The sequence below is a fragment of the Arvicola amphibius genome, chromosome 8 (assembly GCF_903992535.2).
Source record: "Arvicola amphibius chromosome 8, mArvAmp1.2, whole genome shotgun sequence".
Lineage (NCBI taxonomy): Eukaryota > Metazoa > Chordata > Mammalia > Rodentia > Cricetidae > Arvicola > Arvicola amphibius.
In genome coordinates, this window is record NC_052054.1 from 72,646,855 (window position 1) to 72,665,364 (window position 18,510).

General features: G+C 50.6%; 1 protein-coding gene across 1 annotated transcript in view; it reads left to right on the plus strand.

Moving 5' to 3' along the window:
- The window catches only part of Nova2 (NOVA alternative splicing regulator 2), a 32,143-nt gene extending 26,842 nt beyond the window's left edge, over positions 1-5,301 (plus strand). Inside the window, exon 4 of the mRNA XM_038340064.1 lies at positions 3,889-5,301. Within this exon, the coding sequence (XP_038195992.1) occupies positions 3,889-4,971 (1,083 nt within the window). The 3' untranslated portion in view covers positions 4,972-5,301. The remainder of the gene's footprint in view (positions 1-3,888) is intronic.
- Positions 5,302-18,510: the final 13,209 nt, after the last annotated feature.

Consider the following 18,510-nt stretch of genomic DNA (forward strand, 5'->3'; position numbering starts at 1 on the left):
TTGAACTCATGACCTCTGAAAGAGCAGGCAGTGCTCTTAACCTCCGAGCTATCTCTCCAGCCCTTGTTTCATTTTGCTGAGTTTTTGTTTGTGCTTGTTTAGTTTTGTTTTGCTTTGTTTTGAGATGAGGTTTCACTGCGTAGCCCAGGCTACCCTTGAACTCATGATCCTACGCAGAACTGAAGTCCCTAAATGTCAGTCATATGCTATCATGCCTAGCTTCCAAATGAAACCCTCAAAACACATTTCTACACTTACTCATTTATTGGACAAAAGAGTATGTGTGTTTATGATCATTCGCTCTCTCCCCCACCATGTGGGTCCTGGGGATTGAACTCAGGTCCTCAGGCTTGGTGGCAAATGCCTTTATTCACTGAGCCATCTCACCAGCCCTCTAAAGAAACCTTGATCCTCTCCCCATTTTTTTCCTCTCCCTCCACTAACCTGCCTCCACTAACCTGCTTTCTGTGTCTACGGATTTTCCTGATCTGGACACTTGTAGAAATACAGTCATAGACTATAATATCAAGCAGGGTGTGGTGGTGCAAGCCTGCCATCCCAGAACTCAGGAGGATCAGAAATCCAAGATCGTCCTCAGATACATAGTGAATTCCAGGCCAGCCTGGACTACATGAAACCATATCTTAAAAACAAAGCTAGGGAGCTGAGAGATGGCTGAGCAGTTAAGAGCAGCAGCTGCTCTTCCAGAGGACCCGGGTTTGATTCCCAGCACCCACATGGCAGCTCACAGCCATCTGTAAACTCCAGTCCAAGGGGATCTGATACCTTCTTCTGACCTCTGCAGGCACCAGGGCACACACCATGGTACACATACATACACAAAAGCAAAATACATTATATACAAATTATTTTTCTTTTTTTTTCTTCTTTTTTTTTTTTTTTTTTTTTTGGTTTTTCGAGACAGGGTTTCTCTGCAGCTTTAGAGCCTGTCCTGGAACTAGCTCTTGTAGACCAGGCTGGTCTCGAACTTATAGAGATCCGCTTGCCTCTGCCTCCCGAGTGCTGGGATTAAAGGCGTGTACCACCACCGCCCGGCTCATAGATATATTTTTTAAGTGGAAGAATATGTGGCTAACCAGAGCCACCATCAAATTCCAGAATATTTCCACTATTCCTGGAATTGTCACCCGGAGCCCTTCTCCTATCTCTGGTACCCACTAACCAGGTTTTTTATGTTTAATGTGAGCAAAGACCATAGCAGAAAATCGGGTGCCTTCCTCCATTGCTCTCTGCCTCAGGAAACCCTAGAGAGTCTATTACCAAAACTAGAAGCTCACTGGATAGGATGACGGGCCAGCAAGCTCTTGGAGGGTCTGTCTAACTGCGCACCCAGTGCTGGAATTACAGCAAGAAGAGCCATGTCTGGCTTTTTAATAGGTGCTGGGGAAGCCAGGCAGTAGTGGCGCACGCCTTTAATTCCAGCACTCGGGAGGCAGAGGCAGGTGGATTTCTGTGAGTTCAAGGCCAGTCTGGTCTACGGAGCAAGATCCAGGAAAGGCACCAAAGCAACACAGAGAATCACTGTCTCGAAAAACATAGGTGCTGGGGATTCAAACGTGGGTCCTTGGGGCTGGAGAGTTGGCTCAGCTGTTAAAAGCTCTTGTCTCCCTTCTAGAGGACCTCGGTTCAACTCCTAGCACCCACCTGGCATCTAACAAGTGTCTATAGTTCTTAGGGATCTGTTCTTTGGGATCTGTTGTCCTTTACCAACTTCTGGAAATAGGATTCAAAAACACTCATATACATAAAACAAAAAGCTATATCTTTAATAACCGGGTATAGTGGTGCATGCCTTTAATCCCAGCACTCAGGAGGCCAAGGCAGGCGGATTTCTGTAAGTTCCAGGCCAGCAAGGACTATGCAAAAACCCTGTCTCAAAAGAATAAAAAATAAAAAAAATCATAAAATAAATGCCAGGGCATAACGCCTACAAAAATTCAGTTCTAGGCCAGGCAGTGATGGCGCACACCTTTAATCCCAGCACTCAGAAGGCAAAGGCAGGTGGATCTCTGTGAATTCAATTCCAGCCCGATATACATAATGAGTTCCAAGATAGCTGGAGTTATATAGTAAGATCCTGTCTCAAAAAAAGATTTTTTATTTTTTGATTACATGTAGGTCTGTGTTCTGCATATAGATATGTGCATATGAATGCAGGTGCCTATGGGGACCAGAGGTATTGGAGCCTCTGGGGCTGGAGTTATAGGTAGTTGTGAGCCCCCTGACCTCACAGCCAAACGTCAGTCCTCTGAGAGAGCAGCAAGTGTTCTTAACCTCTGAGCCATGTCTCCAGCTCCCTAACCAATTTCTGTCAGTGTGGATTCGCCTATTCCAGACAGCCATGTAAATGAAGGCACGTGACCTTTTATGTTTGGCCTTTTCCACTGTTTTCTAAGAGCATCCATGTTATAGCGAGTGCTATGTCAGTACTTCATATGTATTTATTCCTAGTACTATTCCATTACATGGATCCACCTCACATTTTGTTGTTCTTACGCAACTTTTTAAAATACAGAAGGCTGGGCCACGGAGAGGCCTCAGTAGTCAAAGCACTGGCCCTACAAGGCTGACAGCCTGAGTTCTAGCTGTGAAGCCCACACAGAAAGGTGGACACAGTGGTGTGAGTGCCCTCTGACCTACACACACACACACACACACACACACAAACCGTAGAAGAGGTGTGTATAGTTGAGAATTGACATCTCAGCACTGGTGTGGCAGAAGGAGACAGATCTCTGTGAATTCAAAGCCAGCCTAGTCTACACAGCAAGTCCAAAGACATCAGTAAGACTCTATCTCAAAACAAAATAAAGATGGGGAAGAAACTAAATACAAGAGAAATAAAAGGAAGGCAATTTGTTGTAAGTGAGGTGAATTTTAACATGTAAATATTCAGGTGGGACCACACTGAAAAAAATGATGATGTCACCACAGTTCACACGCAGACTCCAGAAAGCAACACAGTCACAGTCACAGAGGGATCCCCAGACTTCTTTTGGTTTTTTGGGTTTGTTTTGAAAGTCTCACAGTGTAGGCCAGGCTAGCCCAGAACACACCATGTAGTCCAGGCTATTCTTGAACTCCTGATCCCCTGAGCATACTGGGTGTGCTACAACTACAGACATTCAAAACCACATCGGCTTTGCTAACCTTTAAAAAACAACAAAACCGTGCCTCCAGTCACAAACACATTCTGAGGCACTAGTCAGATTTTGAAGTATGGACTGTGATCTAAGAGTTTGAGGGGGAAATCGATAGGAAGGATGAGACAGGAGGATCACGAGTTCCAAGCCAGCCTAAGCTGAAGAGGGGAGAGGAGAGGAAATGGGAGGGGGAAAGGGAGGGAGAAAAATGTCAAGATTTGAAGCTTTGGGGGAGACTAGGAGCCAGAGCACACAAGGACAGAAGTTGGGAAGGGCGGTGCAGGCTTGAGGCAGACACAGAAGGGCTCCCAACGGGCACACCAGTAATAAACCTTTACCTGCCACGGAATAGGTGGCATTAGCAGTCCTAGGGACGTGGGGCAGGGTGGCTGAGGAACTCCTAAACTCTGGATTTTTTTTGTCTTTGTTTTCCCCTGAGATGGGGTCCTGCTTATGTATATATAGCTCAGGCTGACTTCAAACTTAACATCCTCCTGCCTCCACCCCCTGGAGTGCTGCGATTACAGGCACGCAGCACTACACCCCGCCGGGTATTTCCAAATTTTCCTTAGAACCAGTAGGGCTATCCTGATGTTTATCAGGGGACTGAAGTAGGCCTGATGATGGACCTTGGAATAAAGATAAAACAAAAAATAATTGATTTAAGACGGCTGCGCGCCCCGTTCTTCCCCGCGCAGACTCTGTCTCTTTCTCCCCCACGCAGGCTAAGCTCATCGTCCCCAACAGCACGGCGGGACTGATCATCGGTAAGGGGGGAGCGACCGTGAAGGCGGTGATGGAACAATCCGGCGCCTGGGTGCAGCTGTCGCAGAAGCCCGAGGGTATCAACCTACAGGAGCGCGTGGTGACCGTGAGCGGCGAGCCCGAGCAGGTGCACAAGGCCGTGAGCGCCATCGTGCAGAAGGTACAGGAAGACCCACAGAGCAGCAGCTGCCTCAACATCAGCTATGCCAACGTGGCGGGGCCAGTGGCCAACTCCAACCCCACCGGCTCGCCCTACGCCAGCCCGGCCGACGTGCTGCCCGCCGCGGCCGCCGCCTCTGCCGCTGCCGCCTCGGGTCTGCTTGGCCCCGCAGGGTTGGCGAGCGTGGGCGCCTTCCCCGCCGCGCTGCCCGCCTTCTCGGGCACCGACCTGCTGGCCATTAGCACGGCGCTCAACACGCTGGCCAGCTACGGCTACAACACCAACTCGCTCAGCCTTGGCCTCAACTCGGCCGCCGCCTCGGGCGTCCTGGCCGCTGTGGCCGCAGGCGCCAACCCAGCCGCCGCCGCCGCTGCCAACCTCCTGGCGTCCTACGCGAGCGACGCCGGGGCGGGGCCGGGGGCGGGGGCAGCACCGCCGCCGCCGCCGCCCCCTGGAGCGCTGGGCTCCTTCGCGCTGGCCGCGGCCGCCAATGGCTACCTCGGTGCGGGCGCGGGGGGCGCGGCTGGAGCGGGGGGCGCGCCCCTGGTGGCCGCCGCGGCTGCGGCCGGGGCTGCCGGCGGCTTCCTGACGGCCGAGAAGCTGGCGGCCGAGAGCGCCAAGGAGCTGGTGGAGATCGCGGTGCCCGAGAACCTGGTGGGGGCCATCCTGGGCAAAGGGGGCAAGACGCTGGTGGAGTACCAGGAGCTGACGGGTGCGCGCATCCAGATCTCCAAGAAGGGCGAGTTCCTGCCCGGCACGCGGAACCGGCGGGTCACCATCACGGGCAGCCCCGCGGCCACGCAAGCCGCTCAATACCTCATCAGCCAGCGGGTCACCTACGAGCAGGGGGTGAGGGCCTCAAACCCACAGAAAGTGGGATGAGGCCTGTGGTGTGCGTCCCCACCCCCTCCCGCTCCTCCTCCCTCCTCCTCCTCTCCCAACTCCCGCCAGACTTCAGCTTGGTGTGACTCCTGCTTGGCTTGGGATGGGGCTGGGGTAGGCCTGGCTGCACCCTCCGTTCTGGTAGTCATAGGCAGGATTGAGTGATGGCTGGGGAGGGGGCTTTTGAGCCCCCTTTCCAGCCTTGAACTGACCCCTCCTCCCTCCCTCCCTGTGCTTGACTGGGCCTGACCCGCCTCTCCCAGGGTCCAGGTCTATGTGATATCTGTATATATTGCATTTTGTTGATTTTAATAGAAAACAAAGCGTTATTTTCTCTTTCTTTCCCTCCTTTTTTTTCCTTTTTAACTTTTTCTTCTTTTTTTGATAAGGATTCCCCCTCCTTTATAAGATTTTTGTTGACATATGGGAGGAGGGGAGGGAGCCTCCAGATCACCTGGAATGAGGTGCCTCCCCGAGACACAACATCCTGCCTCTCTGATTGCAGTTCCAGATCCTGGGAAAGTGATGCAAGTAGAGGCAGCCATCCAGGAGTCAGATCTGAAATGAGGGGTTTGGAACATAGCGCCCCCCCCCCCCGCCCCAAGAGCCCCACATTTCCGAAGCTCCACTATCTCCCTGCAGTACTCCCTCGGGTGGAAGTGGAACTTTCTTCATTAAGCAGATGTGTTCCTGCTGGAAATGATGCCAGCTCTGGGATGCCTCAGGTTCTGTAAACCGCGGTGTTGTGAGAGGCGCAGGAGCAGCCGCTGTGGCTTCTCGTGGCTTTTCCTAGAGAAACGAGGGTCCCTGTTGTGATGTCACTGAATCAAGTATTTATGGGGTGCTTCCAGTAACTCCCTATGATGTCATAGGAAGTATTTCCTCAGAGGCCACTTCCTGTACTGGTGAGAGGAAAATCACATCCCGTGAGGTCACAACAAAACTCCTTCCTAAAAAGTCATTTCCGTGATGCCAGAGGCAAAGGCATGTACTTCCTATGGAATCTCGAGGTCACTTCCTGTGGCATCATCGGGATGAAGCATGCGCTTCCTGTGTTGGATAGTGGCCAGTCCCTCATCCTCCTCCTCCTTCCACACTCTTTAGTGGGTGTTGTCCCTGGGGGAAGGGAATCCCTAGAAAGAGACTGAAGGATGGGACTTGGATCTAATGTGGAGGATTCTGAAGAGGAAAAAAAAATACTGTCAGGGTCATCTCCATCACATTTACCATCTCTGAACTTGCCTTGGCAGGCACGATGGGAGATGAAGCTAGTGAAACTGACTGCTAAAGATCCCCCTCCCTTTCCCACTCCCTCCTTTTGTGTGCATGCCTGTGTCTACGTGGCTTCATTTCATTGATGGATGAGCCAAATGTATGGTGGCTCTGTCAGGCCAGTGTGATCTGGTGTAGAGTTAAGTGAGCCTTGCAAAGCTTAGGGTATCTTGGGCTGAAATGCCCTGAGTGGTCTGATGAATTCAGTTGGCATGGTGGCTTCCAGGGAGTTGGTAGATGTTAGCAGTGTCTGATAGATCGGAAGTGTTCAGTGTGCTCAACCTTAGGCTCAAGAACTAGAAGATTCTGATGAAAATGTGACAAGCCTGGCTGCCCTGAGAGTTGTTTGGGAGTGGCTCACTTAACATGGTGGCTCTGATCAACTCCAAAGACAGATGTCAGGTCCTGAAAAACCTATAGGCTAGGATTGCTGAGACATGCCTGTTCCCACCCATCTCCCCATCCCTGTTGGAGAACACCTTCAGTTCCTCCAACCCCAAGCAGGGTTCTCAGAACCCTGGCTCCATCATCAGCATCTCTGGGGGAGGGGTACCCTATGCCCACTCCCTCCTCCATCTGCCCTCCTAGGTCTTCCAGACCCTGCTCTCCTCCATGGCTTTTGGGATAACTGGCCTCCTTATTTCTATCCCTACAAATGAGCAGGAGGAGAAAAGCCACCCAGACGATGTCTACCGCTGAAGCCTGGGAGGCCCCTACCCTGTGCAAGAGAGCCACCCCCCAAATCAAAATGTGAAAAATCCCTAGAAAGCAATAGCCTTCGAGGTACCTCGCACTGACTCCCCCCTCCCCCAGCCCTGCCACCGGAATGGGAGGCTAAAGCTTGGGCACTGGGGTGACTCCATGTCCCCATCTCCTCAGTGAAGGGCAGGCCCCATTCCCTCACACACACCCCATCTCTCCCACCTCTTATCGCTGCTGCCCCCTACCCCTAATCTCCACACTGAGCCCAGATGGAGATTTTAGTGCCAAAACAATTCTTGATACCACTTTGTACATATCTTCTACAGCTAGGGGCTGTTGGGATTGGAGGTGGGGGCAGCCCACAGGGCCATTGCTCCCCTCCACCTCTTAAATGACCTTACAGTATTTCTTAGTAGCTCCACCTGCATGTGGGTAGTAAGTACGTAGCTGGAATACCCCCCTGTAAAGCCCTCAGGCCCTATGAGGAGGGGAAGGAGTGGGGATGAAGCAAGATCTGGGATGGGTGGGTGGGTCAGAAAGGCCATTTGCAACTCATTTGCATCTTCCCCTAGACTGCCTGCTTTCTAGGAGCCTGTTGGCTGGAGTCTGGGTTCAGAACTCCTCTCACACAGACGTAGCTCTGAAAAGCATCATCTTGGGTGCCTGTGTGACATGCCGGTCCCTACTAACATTTCTTGGGGATTCCTCACCCTACCAGCCCGGGCTATCTGAAAAGTAGTTTGCTAGCTTAGGAAGAAGGTCTACTTACCATATTGCTGAGTGAGGAGCCACACGCCTTTCCCCCTTTTTACCCTGGGGAGTTCCATCCATCCTCTTCCCTATCCCTTGAAAGCCCTTCTGCAGTCTGACCTCAATCTTCCTGTGCTGTAGTTTATCCAGAACAGACACAGATGCGGACCAGGGATGGGAATCACTTTTAAAATAATAGTAACAAAACCCATTGCCTCCTCCTCTGCTCATTAGCCAGTCAGATCTTAAAGAATCTGAGCGGCCTCCCTGCACCCCAACTCTTCTGCACCCAGTAGGTGCTTAGTAAATAAGTGTTGCCTGTTCCTCATCTCCCTCCAGCTTACCCCAGCATTTCTCTATTTCTCTGGCTTCCTATGGCCCACTGGGTTTTCCTCCTGTGGTCCCCTCACCGTTCTCTGTCCTGTCTCTATCTTCGTCTGTCTGTTTTCTTCCCCTCCTAAATTCTAAACGCTTTCATTTCCCCTTTAAAATCAAAAAGTGCCAAACTTCCTTGGAACTGAGCCGATCTGGGGTGGGGGAGGAGGATCTTCGATGGATGGGAGAATACCTCTCTTAGAGGAGGCCCCTTAAGAGGCAGAGAGAACACCTGCGGATGCTGAGCTAAATTGGGTCCCCTTCCTCGTTCCTCTCACCCTGAGTTTTTCTTAGAATCTTTATAAGAAAAAAAAGAAAAAGAAAAAAAAATACTCATTTTCAACTAACCCCTACTTTTTTGGATTCTCCTCCCCCAAATTCCACCAGCCAAGGAAAACCCCTTTTGCCTCTTTCTGGGCAAGTCTATAGAAATTGGGGAGGGGGAGAAACAGACCCCATCCTCTTCTGCTGGCCCAAGGGGTGGTTGTTGGGGAGGGACCTCAAAGCACCTAAGACAAGAGGGGTTCCAAAGTGCCAAATTCACTTTCTCCATCCTGTCTCGGGCAAGGCTCTGAGCCAGCTTGCCCAATCATCATCTTTGCCCTCTCCTAGCCAGGAGGAAATTTTGCCGCAATAATTAGCTGGGCAGGGATCGGAAGGCAGTGATTTTTGCCATCTCTGTACTGGACTTGTAGGTAGAAATTATGGGAGCTTGGCAAGAGTCGTCTTACAGATGGTTGGGAACCTATACTCGGAATATTATGGTACCACTTGTTTTCCCGCGGTATTTTTTTTCTCCACTCTTAGCCAACCAAGTCCTTTGGAATCCCACTCCTTTCTGTTTCTTCTACCCGTCCGTCTGTCCTCTGTCCCGTCACATCCCGCCACCACCACCCCCCCCACGCCATTCTTATTATTTTAGGGTTGATTGGTCTCCAGCTGTTTGACAGAGGAGAGGAGGTTCCCCTTTGCATGGATTCTTGCCCAAGATAAAAGGTTAATTTGCAAAAGCGTTCAGCAGAGCAGCGGTGAAGGTGGCAATCTAGGCGTCCAAGATGTTTCACTAGGTTGCACAGCTGTCATTTGTCGGACAACCAAACAGGCCTTCTCTGTGCCCAATGCATCTGCCCCCAAGCGCCATCCGGAATCGAGGCCGGCCGTCGTCAAAGGCTGAATCGGTTGTCACCATGGGGGAGGACAGAATTGCAATACCCAGGTCGGGGGCAGAGAAGCCTGGCTTACGCTCTGTGGAGTCTGGACACGCAGCCTTGCTGTCGGGAGCCCTCTCCACCACAGTCAGCGCGGTCTTGATGTCCCAGCTGGTGTGTCCGGTCCATCGGGTCCCCACTCTCAACAGAGGCCTAGACGACCCCTCGCTGAGTGGCAGGAGGGAGGGTCTCTGTGGAGGGTGGTGGTGGTTGTGGTGAAGACGGTTGGTTTTTAACCCCCTTTCAGCCAGTCTAGGACATTCGTCTCCTTAGAACTAATATAGGGAGACCCTCCTCCTTCCTCCCTCTCCCCAACCCTCCTCCCACTCCCCAAAACCACCAACCTTTCATCTTCTAAGTGAGTCCATCACCACCGGCCACCACTGGAACCTGCGGCCTCATTGCTCCAGCCCGCCCCACTCGACCGTCAGACTCGCTCATCGAACTCTTTTGATTAACCCTTTCTGTGTTCATCCCACGGAAAACTTGTGTGTCCGGCAGGGAGGCCAGGGGGGATGCTAGGGGCAGTTGCTACCTTTCCTCCATCTCCTCCCAGCGCCCATGCCTCCCCATCCCATGCCCCCATCCCCATCCCTCACCCCTTAGGATCCGCCTCCTCTGGGGGCCCAGGGATCCTCTAGAAATATACCTTTGCTGTTTGGCTTTGCACCCTTTAAAAGGCGGGCCTAGGGGGCGTGGCCTCCCCAGCCGAGCGCTCACTCCGACCGTCCTCCCCGTTACCCCCACCCACTCCCCACGCCTTCATTGTAAATAGTCACTTTTGTACTTGGTTTGAGCCAGGCGACGTGGGGAGTCTCTCTCTCTCTCTCTCTCTCTCTCTCTCTCTCTCTCTCTCTCTCTCTCTCTCTCTCTCTCTCTCTCTCTCTCTCTCTCTCTCTCTCTCTCTCTCTCTCTCTCTCTCTCTCTCTCTTCTTTTTTTATTTGTGTTGGCATCTCAGCTACTGGAGGCATGGTCCACATCCCAGGTCGATTTGGGAGAAGCCCAAGGTGTGTCCCGCCAAAATGCTAAGGATTTCGAGATAACAGTATTAACTCCGAAAGGCCTGGGGTGCACAGTTCCCCCGACCGGAGGCAGGAAAGTAAGGCTCTGTTCTCGAGATCTGTGAAATGGGTTCATCCTCCAAGCTCCCTGAAGAACCTCGGTGGAGTTGAGAATTGAATCTCTCCTCCACTTCAACTGTTGGAGACTGGCGCGAAAAGAATGGCTTTGGGGATGAGGCTGTCTTTGGAGAACTGACTGCTGAATCCTTCATGGGACCTGAAGTTAACCTCTGCTAGGCGTGTTATCTTGCAAAGAGGTAGTCAGATGAACGTCTAGGGTCCCTTTCCAACCCTTAAAGGAAAGGTCCGAGTCCCCGGCTGGCCCCTGCCTGTGGCCACTCTCCTACATTCCAATTTGGAGGTAGGGTGGGAAATGAAGTGGCCATGCCTCCAGTTTCTCCATTCAACCCTCTTAACTGATTTCCTTCCATCTTCTTCGACCAGCGCCGCCGCCCACTTCCTCTCCGCCACCTCCAGAAGCTCTTGGCTGGGGTCACCGCACTCTCCTCCCCTTCCCCCCATCGCCATGCCTGGGCCATGCCCACCTCTCCCACCCACTCACCCACCCCCAGTGTCCGTTGTGTGACCTAGTGCACCACGTATTAGCTTCCATGGATCCCACCCACCCACTCCCTGCTCCCACCACACCCCTCCCCCCACCCGTTCTCCCTCGGCGACTTCACCTTTTTTTGCCGCGATAAACGTCATCTCAGCATCTGTGTCTAATGTTGTCTTTTTTGCTTGGCATCACACACGCCTTCTTAACCCATCCCCTTCCCTCTCCCTCCTCCCTGGCACCTCCACCCTCATCCTCAACTCTTCCCCCCCTTTTCCCCCATCCCCCACCCAGGGCTCTGGGCATTTAGGGGAGGGGGGACCCTTAAGGATGGTCTCAGAGGAGGGAGGGGTGTGTTGTTTTCTCTGAACTGGGTGAATGAGACCGAGAGTAAGCTTGGCCAAAGAAAGGAAGTGTTTGAAGGTTGAACTTGGAGTTTCAATGTCCAGTCCTCAGAACCAGGGTCACCACCACCCACACATACACAGAACCCACAGACAGCTCCTGGACACCATGTCCACACAGGGAGCAGCTCCTCAAGTCCAGTAGCACCAGAACAGCCCGGGGCCAGGTGCTTGAAGTCCTGTGAGGCCCCAGTTCAGATCCCTGAGACTTTGCCCATCTGAGCCACCACCTTGCTAACTGTAGAATGGAAAATTTTTTAAAATGTTATTTCTACATCCATGGTTTATGCTTGAATTTAATACATCCTTCACTTTTTAAAGAGTTTATTAAGCACTTGCTATGTGTAAGGCACTGTTCTAAGTGCCAGAGTTAGAAAAAAATGAACTAAACAGACCCAAACATGTCTGCCTTCAGGGAGTGTGTGTTCTACTGGAATCCAAATTCTTTCTTAGCCTAAGTCTGGCACACAACACACACAAAAAAAATTGGGGGGCTTCAGGTCATCAGCCACAGGGGGTCAGTCTGACAAACACAGAACCTGTTCCCAATTCCTGAACAGCGTTTGTGTGGGAAACACTGGCTTAAAGAAATCCAAGATGACACCAGGCATGGAGGTACATGTTCATGATCCCAGCCCTGAGAAGATAAGGCAAGAGGGTTGAGTGGCAAGAGCTGGGAGCCAGCTTGGGTATTGCTGAGAGCTGGAGGCCAACCTGAGCTATATAATGAGTTCCCAGCCAGGTTGAGTTGGGTTGCAAGACCCTGTCTCAGAAAGCCAAGGAAAAAAGAAGACAATAAAGCCAAGAGGGCTTCTGGTTGCTATCACAAGCTAGCCTTGAGGGATATGAAGTAGCCACAGCCCATTCCCAACCCACACTGCTCCTTTATCTTATGATGCCTCTCCTGAACGGATCAGATGCAGCCTCTAGGTAAACGCTTAACACTAATGACCTACATGTTTGAGATAACCATGAATCTGGGCAGGCGAGGCTGTACCAAGCAGAGAAGTCTGATACGAAGGCAAAACAGATTGAGGGAGGTTGTATAGGGTGCATGCTCTGATTCTGGGGGACCCAGGATACCTCCCATCCTCTCTGGCTCACAGTCTCCAACAAGAGGAAAGCACTCTTCACAGCTCTACTTCCCTCCTGGGATATCGTGTAAGGACACTATGTGTGTGTGTGTGTGAGTCCACTCACCAGCATCTAACAATACTGTGGGTGACATGAGGCGATCACTGGAAACCATCCAGCTATAAAAGAAAAGCCAGGAGAAGAGAGGATGGGAGGAAAGAGGCCAGAAGCTCAGACAAAGTAAGGGACCTCAATGAGACTAAAGAAAAGGCCAGCCGGGCGGTGGTGGCGCACGCCTTTAATCCCAGCACTCGGGAGGCAGAGGCAGGCGGATCTCTGAGTTCGAGGCCAGCCTGGTCTACAAGAGCTAGTTCCAGGACAGGCTCTAGAAACTACAGGGAAACCCTGTCTCGAAAAACCAAAAAAAAAAAAAAAGAAAAGAAAAGGCCAGACCTGAAAATGAGTATCAACTGCTTGAGGAGGGTTCATTCATTTATCCATTTATTCATTCATCCCTCAAACATTTATTATCAGAGTGCAGTGGTCCTGATCTATAATCTCAACTACCTGGGATGGGAGACTGAGGGAGGAGGTTGGGAGAAAATTCATGACTTGTCTGGGCTACATAGCAAGTTTAAGGGTGGCTTGAGCAACTTAGAACCTGTTTCAAAGTTATAAATTTGGCTAGTATAACTCAGCATTAGAGCTCCTGCCTTGAATCCCCCAGTGAGGGGTTGGGGTGTGGCTCAGTGGTAGAGCCCTCAACTATTTTGCTTCAGTTCCCAGGTTCAATCTCCAGTGCAGCTTCAAGAAGCCAGGTGGTGGTGGTGCACCTTTAATCCCAGCACACGGGAGGCAGAGGCGAGTGGAGCTCTGTGAGTTCAAGGCCAGTCTGGCCTACAGAGCTAGTTCTAGGCCAAGGTCACACAAAGAAACCCTGTCAAAACAAAAACAGACATAAGAGGTGGGTTCAGTGGCACATGCAGCTGGACCTCCGTGTTTGAGACCAACCTAGTAGAGATTTCCAGGCCAAACACAGCTACATTGTCAAAAACAAAACAAAACAAAAAACAGATATAAGCAGCAATAAATGCTGTAATCTCAGCATTTGCCAGGTGAAGCAGAGAGGATTTTCAATTCAAGGACAGCCTCAACTAAGGCCAACCTGGTCTACAAAAGCCTTGGCTAAGGGTAGGGGGAGAGCACTAAATGCAGTGACCAAGCAGTCAGTTCTGATACACAGCTGTGGAGTTGACTCCTGTTCCAACCTTGGTACACTCTGCTGATCTTTCTGGCCCGGGAGATGGGAAGGAAAGATGAGGTCAGGACCAAGGTGAGGTATTATTAGTTGGTAGGAGCGAGGCCGCTTAGGCAGGTGATGTTCCAGAACAGAGATGAAGGAAAACTGTGGGGAGAACACTCTAGAAAAGAGAACTGGAATGGCCACAGAAGGGGTTGTCCAGGTAACTGTGTAAAGGTCAAAAGTCATGGCATGTCACACACTAGAGACAAGCCATTCAGAGAGCAGTCTCATCAGTCCGGGATGCTGAGACCAGGGACTGAAGTGCCAGGCCATCCTAGGCTGTAAGGTGAGTTCCAGGACATGCTGAGCAACACTGTAAGACCCTGGAGAAGGAGGGGAAGGGACGGGAGTGGGGTGGGAAGAAAATGACAGATGGACCAGAGCCTCCCGGGTGAACTTTTACTCTTCCTAGTAACAGGAAGTGCTGGCTGACAATGAGACAGGGTCCACACTGGCTAGAGCCGACCTCCAGGCTGCATCTCCGTTAGAAATTTAAGATTCCCGCTGAGGCGTCTGATTGGTAGGATCAAACTCCGACCGCACAGCTTCCTGGGAAATGTAGTTTTAGCCATTTGCCTCCGCAGCCACAGACCACTGGAAGCCACAGCCCTTGTGAGCCCCAATTCCTCCATATTATTGCACGCGTTTCTATTTACCCCTGTTTCTCATTTTCAGTCTTCCTGTGAATATCTGTTTTGAGGTTTTTTCCAGAACATATTTTATTATTTGGCAATTACACACTTATTTCAGTGTATTTTGATCATACCTACCTGTCACCTCGCTCTTCCCTCTCCCAAAACACCCATCAACACATCCCTCCCACCTTCATGTCCTCTCCTTTTTGCTTTGGGTTTTTTTTGTTTGTTTTGTTTTGGTTTTTAGATATTTCTCACTTGATAGCCCAGGCTAGCCTCAAGCCATCCTCCTGTCTCAGTCTCCTTCTTTGGAATTACAGACCTGAGCCCCTTCCCCAAGCTTGGTTTTAATAACTTAAGATTTACATTGTATCATTTCCAATTAGGCGTCTGTGTGTGAGCAGGTGTCTGTGAGTGCAGGTGCCTGGTGAACTGCAGTCTGGAGGAATAGTAAGTGTTTTTTTACTATTGGGCCATCTCCCTAGCACCACAACTCTTTTAGAGATGGGGTCTCGGTTCTCTTTCTGAATCTTTGGCTGGCCTTGAGCTCTCTGTGTAGACCAGGCTGGCCTGGAAGTTGCAGGGATCTTCCAGTCTCTATTTCTGGCTGAAATAACAGGCATCAGCCATTGCAGCAGGCCCTGGCTCGAGCTCCATTAATGAGTGAGTCTCCCTCTTTACCTTCAGCCAATTTTAGCTGACCCTCAGTCTGAGAGCCCTAAAGGAGAAGACAGTGGAAAGGTGGGAGAGAACTGGCAAGAGGTGCCCCGGGCTGAAGACCAACATTTGGCTTCCCAGTTGAACTCCCTCTGCATGGGGGACGCTTAAGACTGGGTCCCAAAAGGGGAACTAAAGATCCCAGTGAGTTCCTACCCATTATACAGTGGCCAAAGGAGCAAACAGCATTGTGTCCGAACCAGGCCCTCGGTCAGCCAACTGTAAGTGATCAGTAAGTCTGCCCTATGAAGGGTGTGACCACCTCAACCCTGTTCCCTTTGCGCACTAAGCTTTAACATGCAGGGAAACACAGCTTCATCCTTCTGGAAAAGTGTGCAGGCATCTGAGAATATTTAGTAAGCACCTACTGGATACTAGTCCTGATGTAGACAGTTGGTGAACAATAGAGACAGAGAGTAAGGAACACAACAGAATGGCAGGGTGTAGCATCTCACACCTGTAATTCTAACACTTGGGACGCTGAGGCAGAAGGACTGCCTTGAACTCAAGACCAACCTAGGCTACCTGGTGAGTTCAAGGCCAGCCTGGGCTACAAAGTAAGACCCTGTCTCAAAAAAGAAAGAGGTGTGGTTGAAGTGATGGCTCAATAGCTACAAGGCTTAAGAACCAAGTGTGAAAATGGACTAGCTCAATGGTTAGGAGTAGTTGCTGCTCTTGCAGAGGACCTGGGCTCACTCACTCCCAACACCTACATGGTGGCTATCAACCATTTGTAACTCAAAATCCAGGAGTTCTGACACCTTCTTGTGGCCTCCACAATACCAAATGTGAAGACTTCAGTCCAGATCCCCAGCACCCATGTGAAATTCAGACAGGAATGGAGAATCATCTGTTTGTGGTCCTCTACTTAAGAGGTTGCGACCGAACTCCTGGGGTGAAACGTCTAGCTAGAGTATTCAGATTGGTGAACCCCTGCTTCATCCAGAGACCCTGTGCCAACTCTCCAGAAAGACACTTGACATCAGTCTCTGATCACTATGGGTGTGCTTAAACACTTGCACACACATATACTCGTACAGGTGTGTACTTATATATACACATACACAGATACAAAAGAAACACCAAAGAAAAGGAGAGAGTGCAAGGGAAGAAGGGAAAGGAAATGACAACCACCCCTCCATTCCCCACCACCCCAATTCCCCACCACTCCCACCCCGTTTTCAAGCCTCTCTGGTCCTGGGGTTATAGGCACAAGGCTCACAGCACAGTTAGTTTTTGTTTGGAAGAAAGAAGGGGGTTGTCGAAGGCTGAATGGAAGGAGGGAAGAAGGAGGAGGGAAGAAGATTAGGCTAAAGAGTGGAGGTAAACGTGGGACATGGAAGGCCATCAAGGTGACTGGGGTGAAGGTGCTCTCCCCCTTCACCCACCCTGTAAAGGAAGAAGACAAGGACAGACTCCACAGAGCTGCCCTCTGACCCCCACCTGTACACTGTGGCACACGCACGCGCGCAAACACACACACACGCACATGCCATGCACACAGTAATAATAATAAATTTATGGAAAAAAGATGGGAAATAGAGTCAAAACCCTAGTTACAGCTAGCCTTAGAATCAAGATGGAGGCTGGGCTTTCGACCAGGATCAGGGCTGGGTTTTGGTTGGGGGCAGAACTGAGCGTAGAGCTGGGATCAAGGTCAAGGTGACTCTGGTCAGGGCCTGGGCTAAGGTTTCAGCTTAGGGAATAGCTAGGTGAGGACCAGTAGGTAAGAGACTGTGGTTTATGACTGGGGTTAGGAGAGGTGGGCTGGGAGGGCTCAACTGTTGACTTGTGGAGGCAGGATGCACGTCCCACCTACAGGGAAGTAGCCTGGTGTGGTGGTACACACCTTCAACAACAGAGCTAGGGAGGCAGAAGCCGCGGATCTCTGTGAGTTCAAGGTCAGCTTGGTTTCCACAGTGAGTTCCAGGCCAACCAGGGTTACACAGTGAAACCCTGTGTCAAAAAAAAAAAAATCAACACCCAGCACTCGGGAGGCAGAGGCAGGCGGATCTCTGTGAGTTCGAGGCCAGCCTGGTCTACAAGGGCTAGTTCCAGGACAGGCTCTAAAATAGCTGCAGAGAAACCCTGTCTCGAAAACTCCCAAAAAAAAATCAACAAACAAATTAATTAACAGACAACGATGAAGTTAGGACTAAGGTGGGACAGGGACAGATGTGTGTAGAAGGTTCGTACTTATTCCTTCCTTTGAGTTTTTGAATTAGAATCTCACTCTGCTCTGTAGCCCAGGCTATCCTAGAACTCTGTAACCCAAGCTGGTCTCAAACTCACAGCAAATCCTCCTGCCTCAACCCCCTAGAACAGGAACGAATCAACATGCTTGCCTGGCTTTCAAAATAATTTTTTTCTCCAAAAAAAAAAAACAAAGGTGTCTCACAGTATAGCCCCAACTGGCCTAGAACTCAATAGGTAGACCAGGCTGGCCTTGAACTCACAGAGATCCACCTAACTCTGCCTCCCAAGAGCTGGGATTAAAGGCATGCACCACACCATGCTTGACTTATTGTTTTCTGTTTTTCTTTTTTTATTTGTTTATTTTCAATTTCTGTGTATGAGTGGCCTGCCTTCATGTATGTCTACACTCTATGTGTGTGCCTGATGCCCACAGAGGTCAGAAGTCATTGGACCCCCTGGAACTAGAATTACAGATGGTTGCAAGACACCATATAGATGCTAAGAACCAAACTTCTTAACGGTTGAGACATCTCTTTTTTTGTTTTGTTTCTCTTTATTTTCTTCTTTTAAAGGATATCACTATAAAACCCTGGCTAGCCTGACTCATTACGTACACCAGGTTAACCTTGAACTCACAGAGTTCAAGAGTACCACCTGGTACTCACCTGGGATCTCTAGCGAGAGACTGAAGATTTGAGTTTCCTGCGGTTTGTGGAGTAGGCTGTAAGGTTTGGGGAAGTCCTTGGCCTCGGCTTTAGGACACAAAAGCTACAAGTAGATAAAGTGATAAAGCAAGGCTAGGTCTTGTGGGGCATACCTAGCACTCCTATAATCCTAGCACTCAAGGGGCTGAGGCAGGAGGATTATGAGTCTGAGACCAGTGTGTGAGTTAGGCGACAGCATGAGATGTCTCAAAAAATAAATAAATAAAAAAAATAAGTTAAGGCTGGGCAGTGGTGGCACACGCCTTTAGTTCCAGCACTAAGGAGGCAGAGGCAGGCAGATCTAAGGCCAGCCTGGTCTACAGAGTGAGTTCCAGGATAGCCAGAGATAAACAGAGAGACCCTGTCTCAAAAAGGGAGAGACAGAGACAGAGATCCCAGGCACTGGGTAAACCCTGAGAGTAAAGCAGTACACAGGAGACCCAGGGGCAGGGGATCCCCACATCACCCCAGAAGCACTCTGCCCCCAGGATGTGGCTCACCAGAGATACCATCAAAAGAGACGCTACAGGGCCTGCCAAGGTGGCTCAGTGGGTAAAGGCAATTGTCACCAACCATGATGG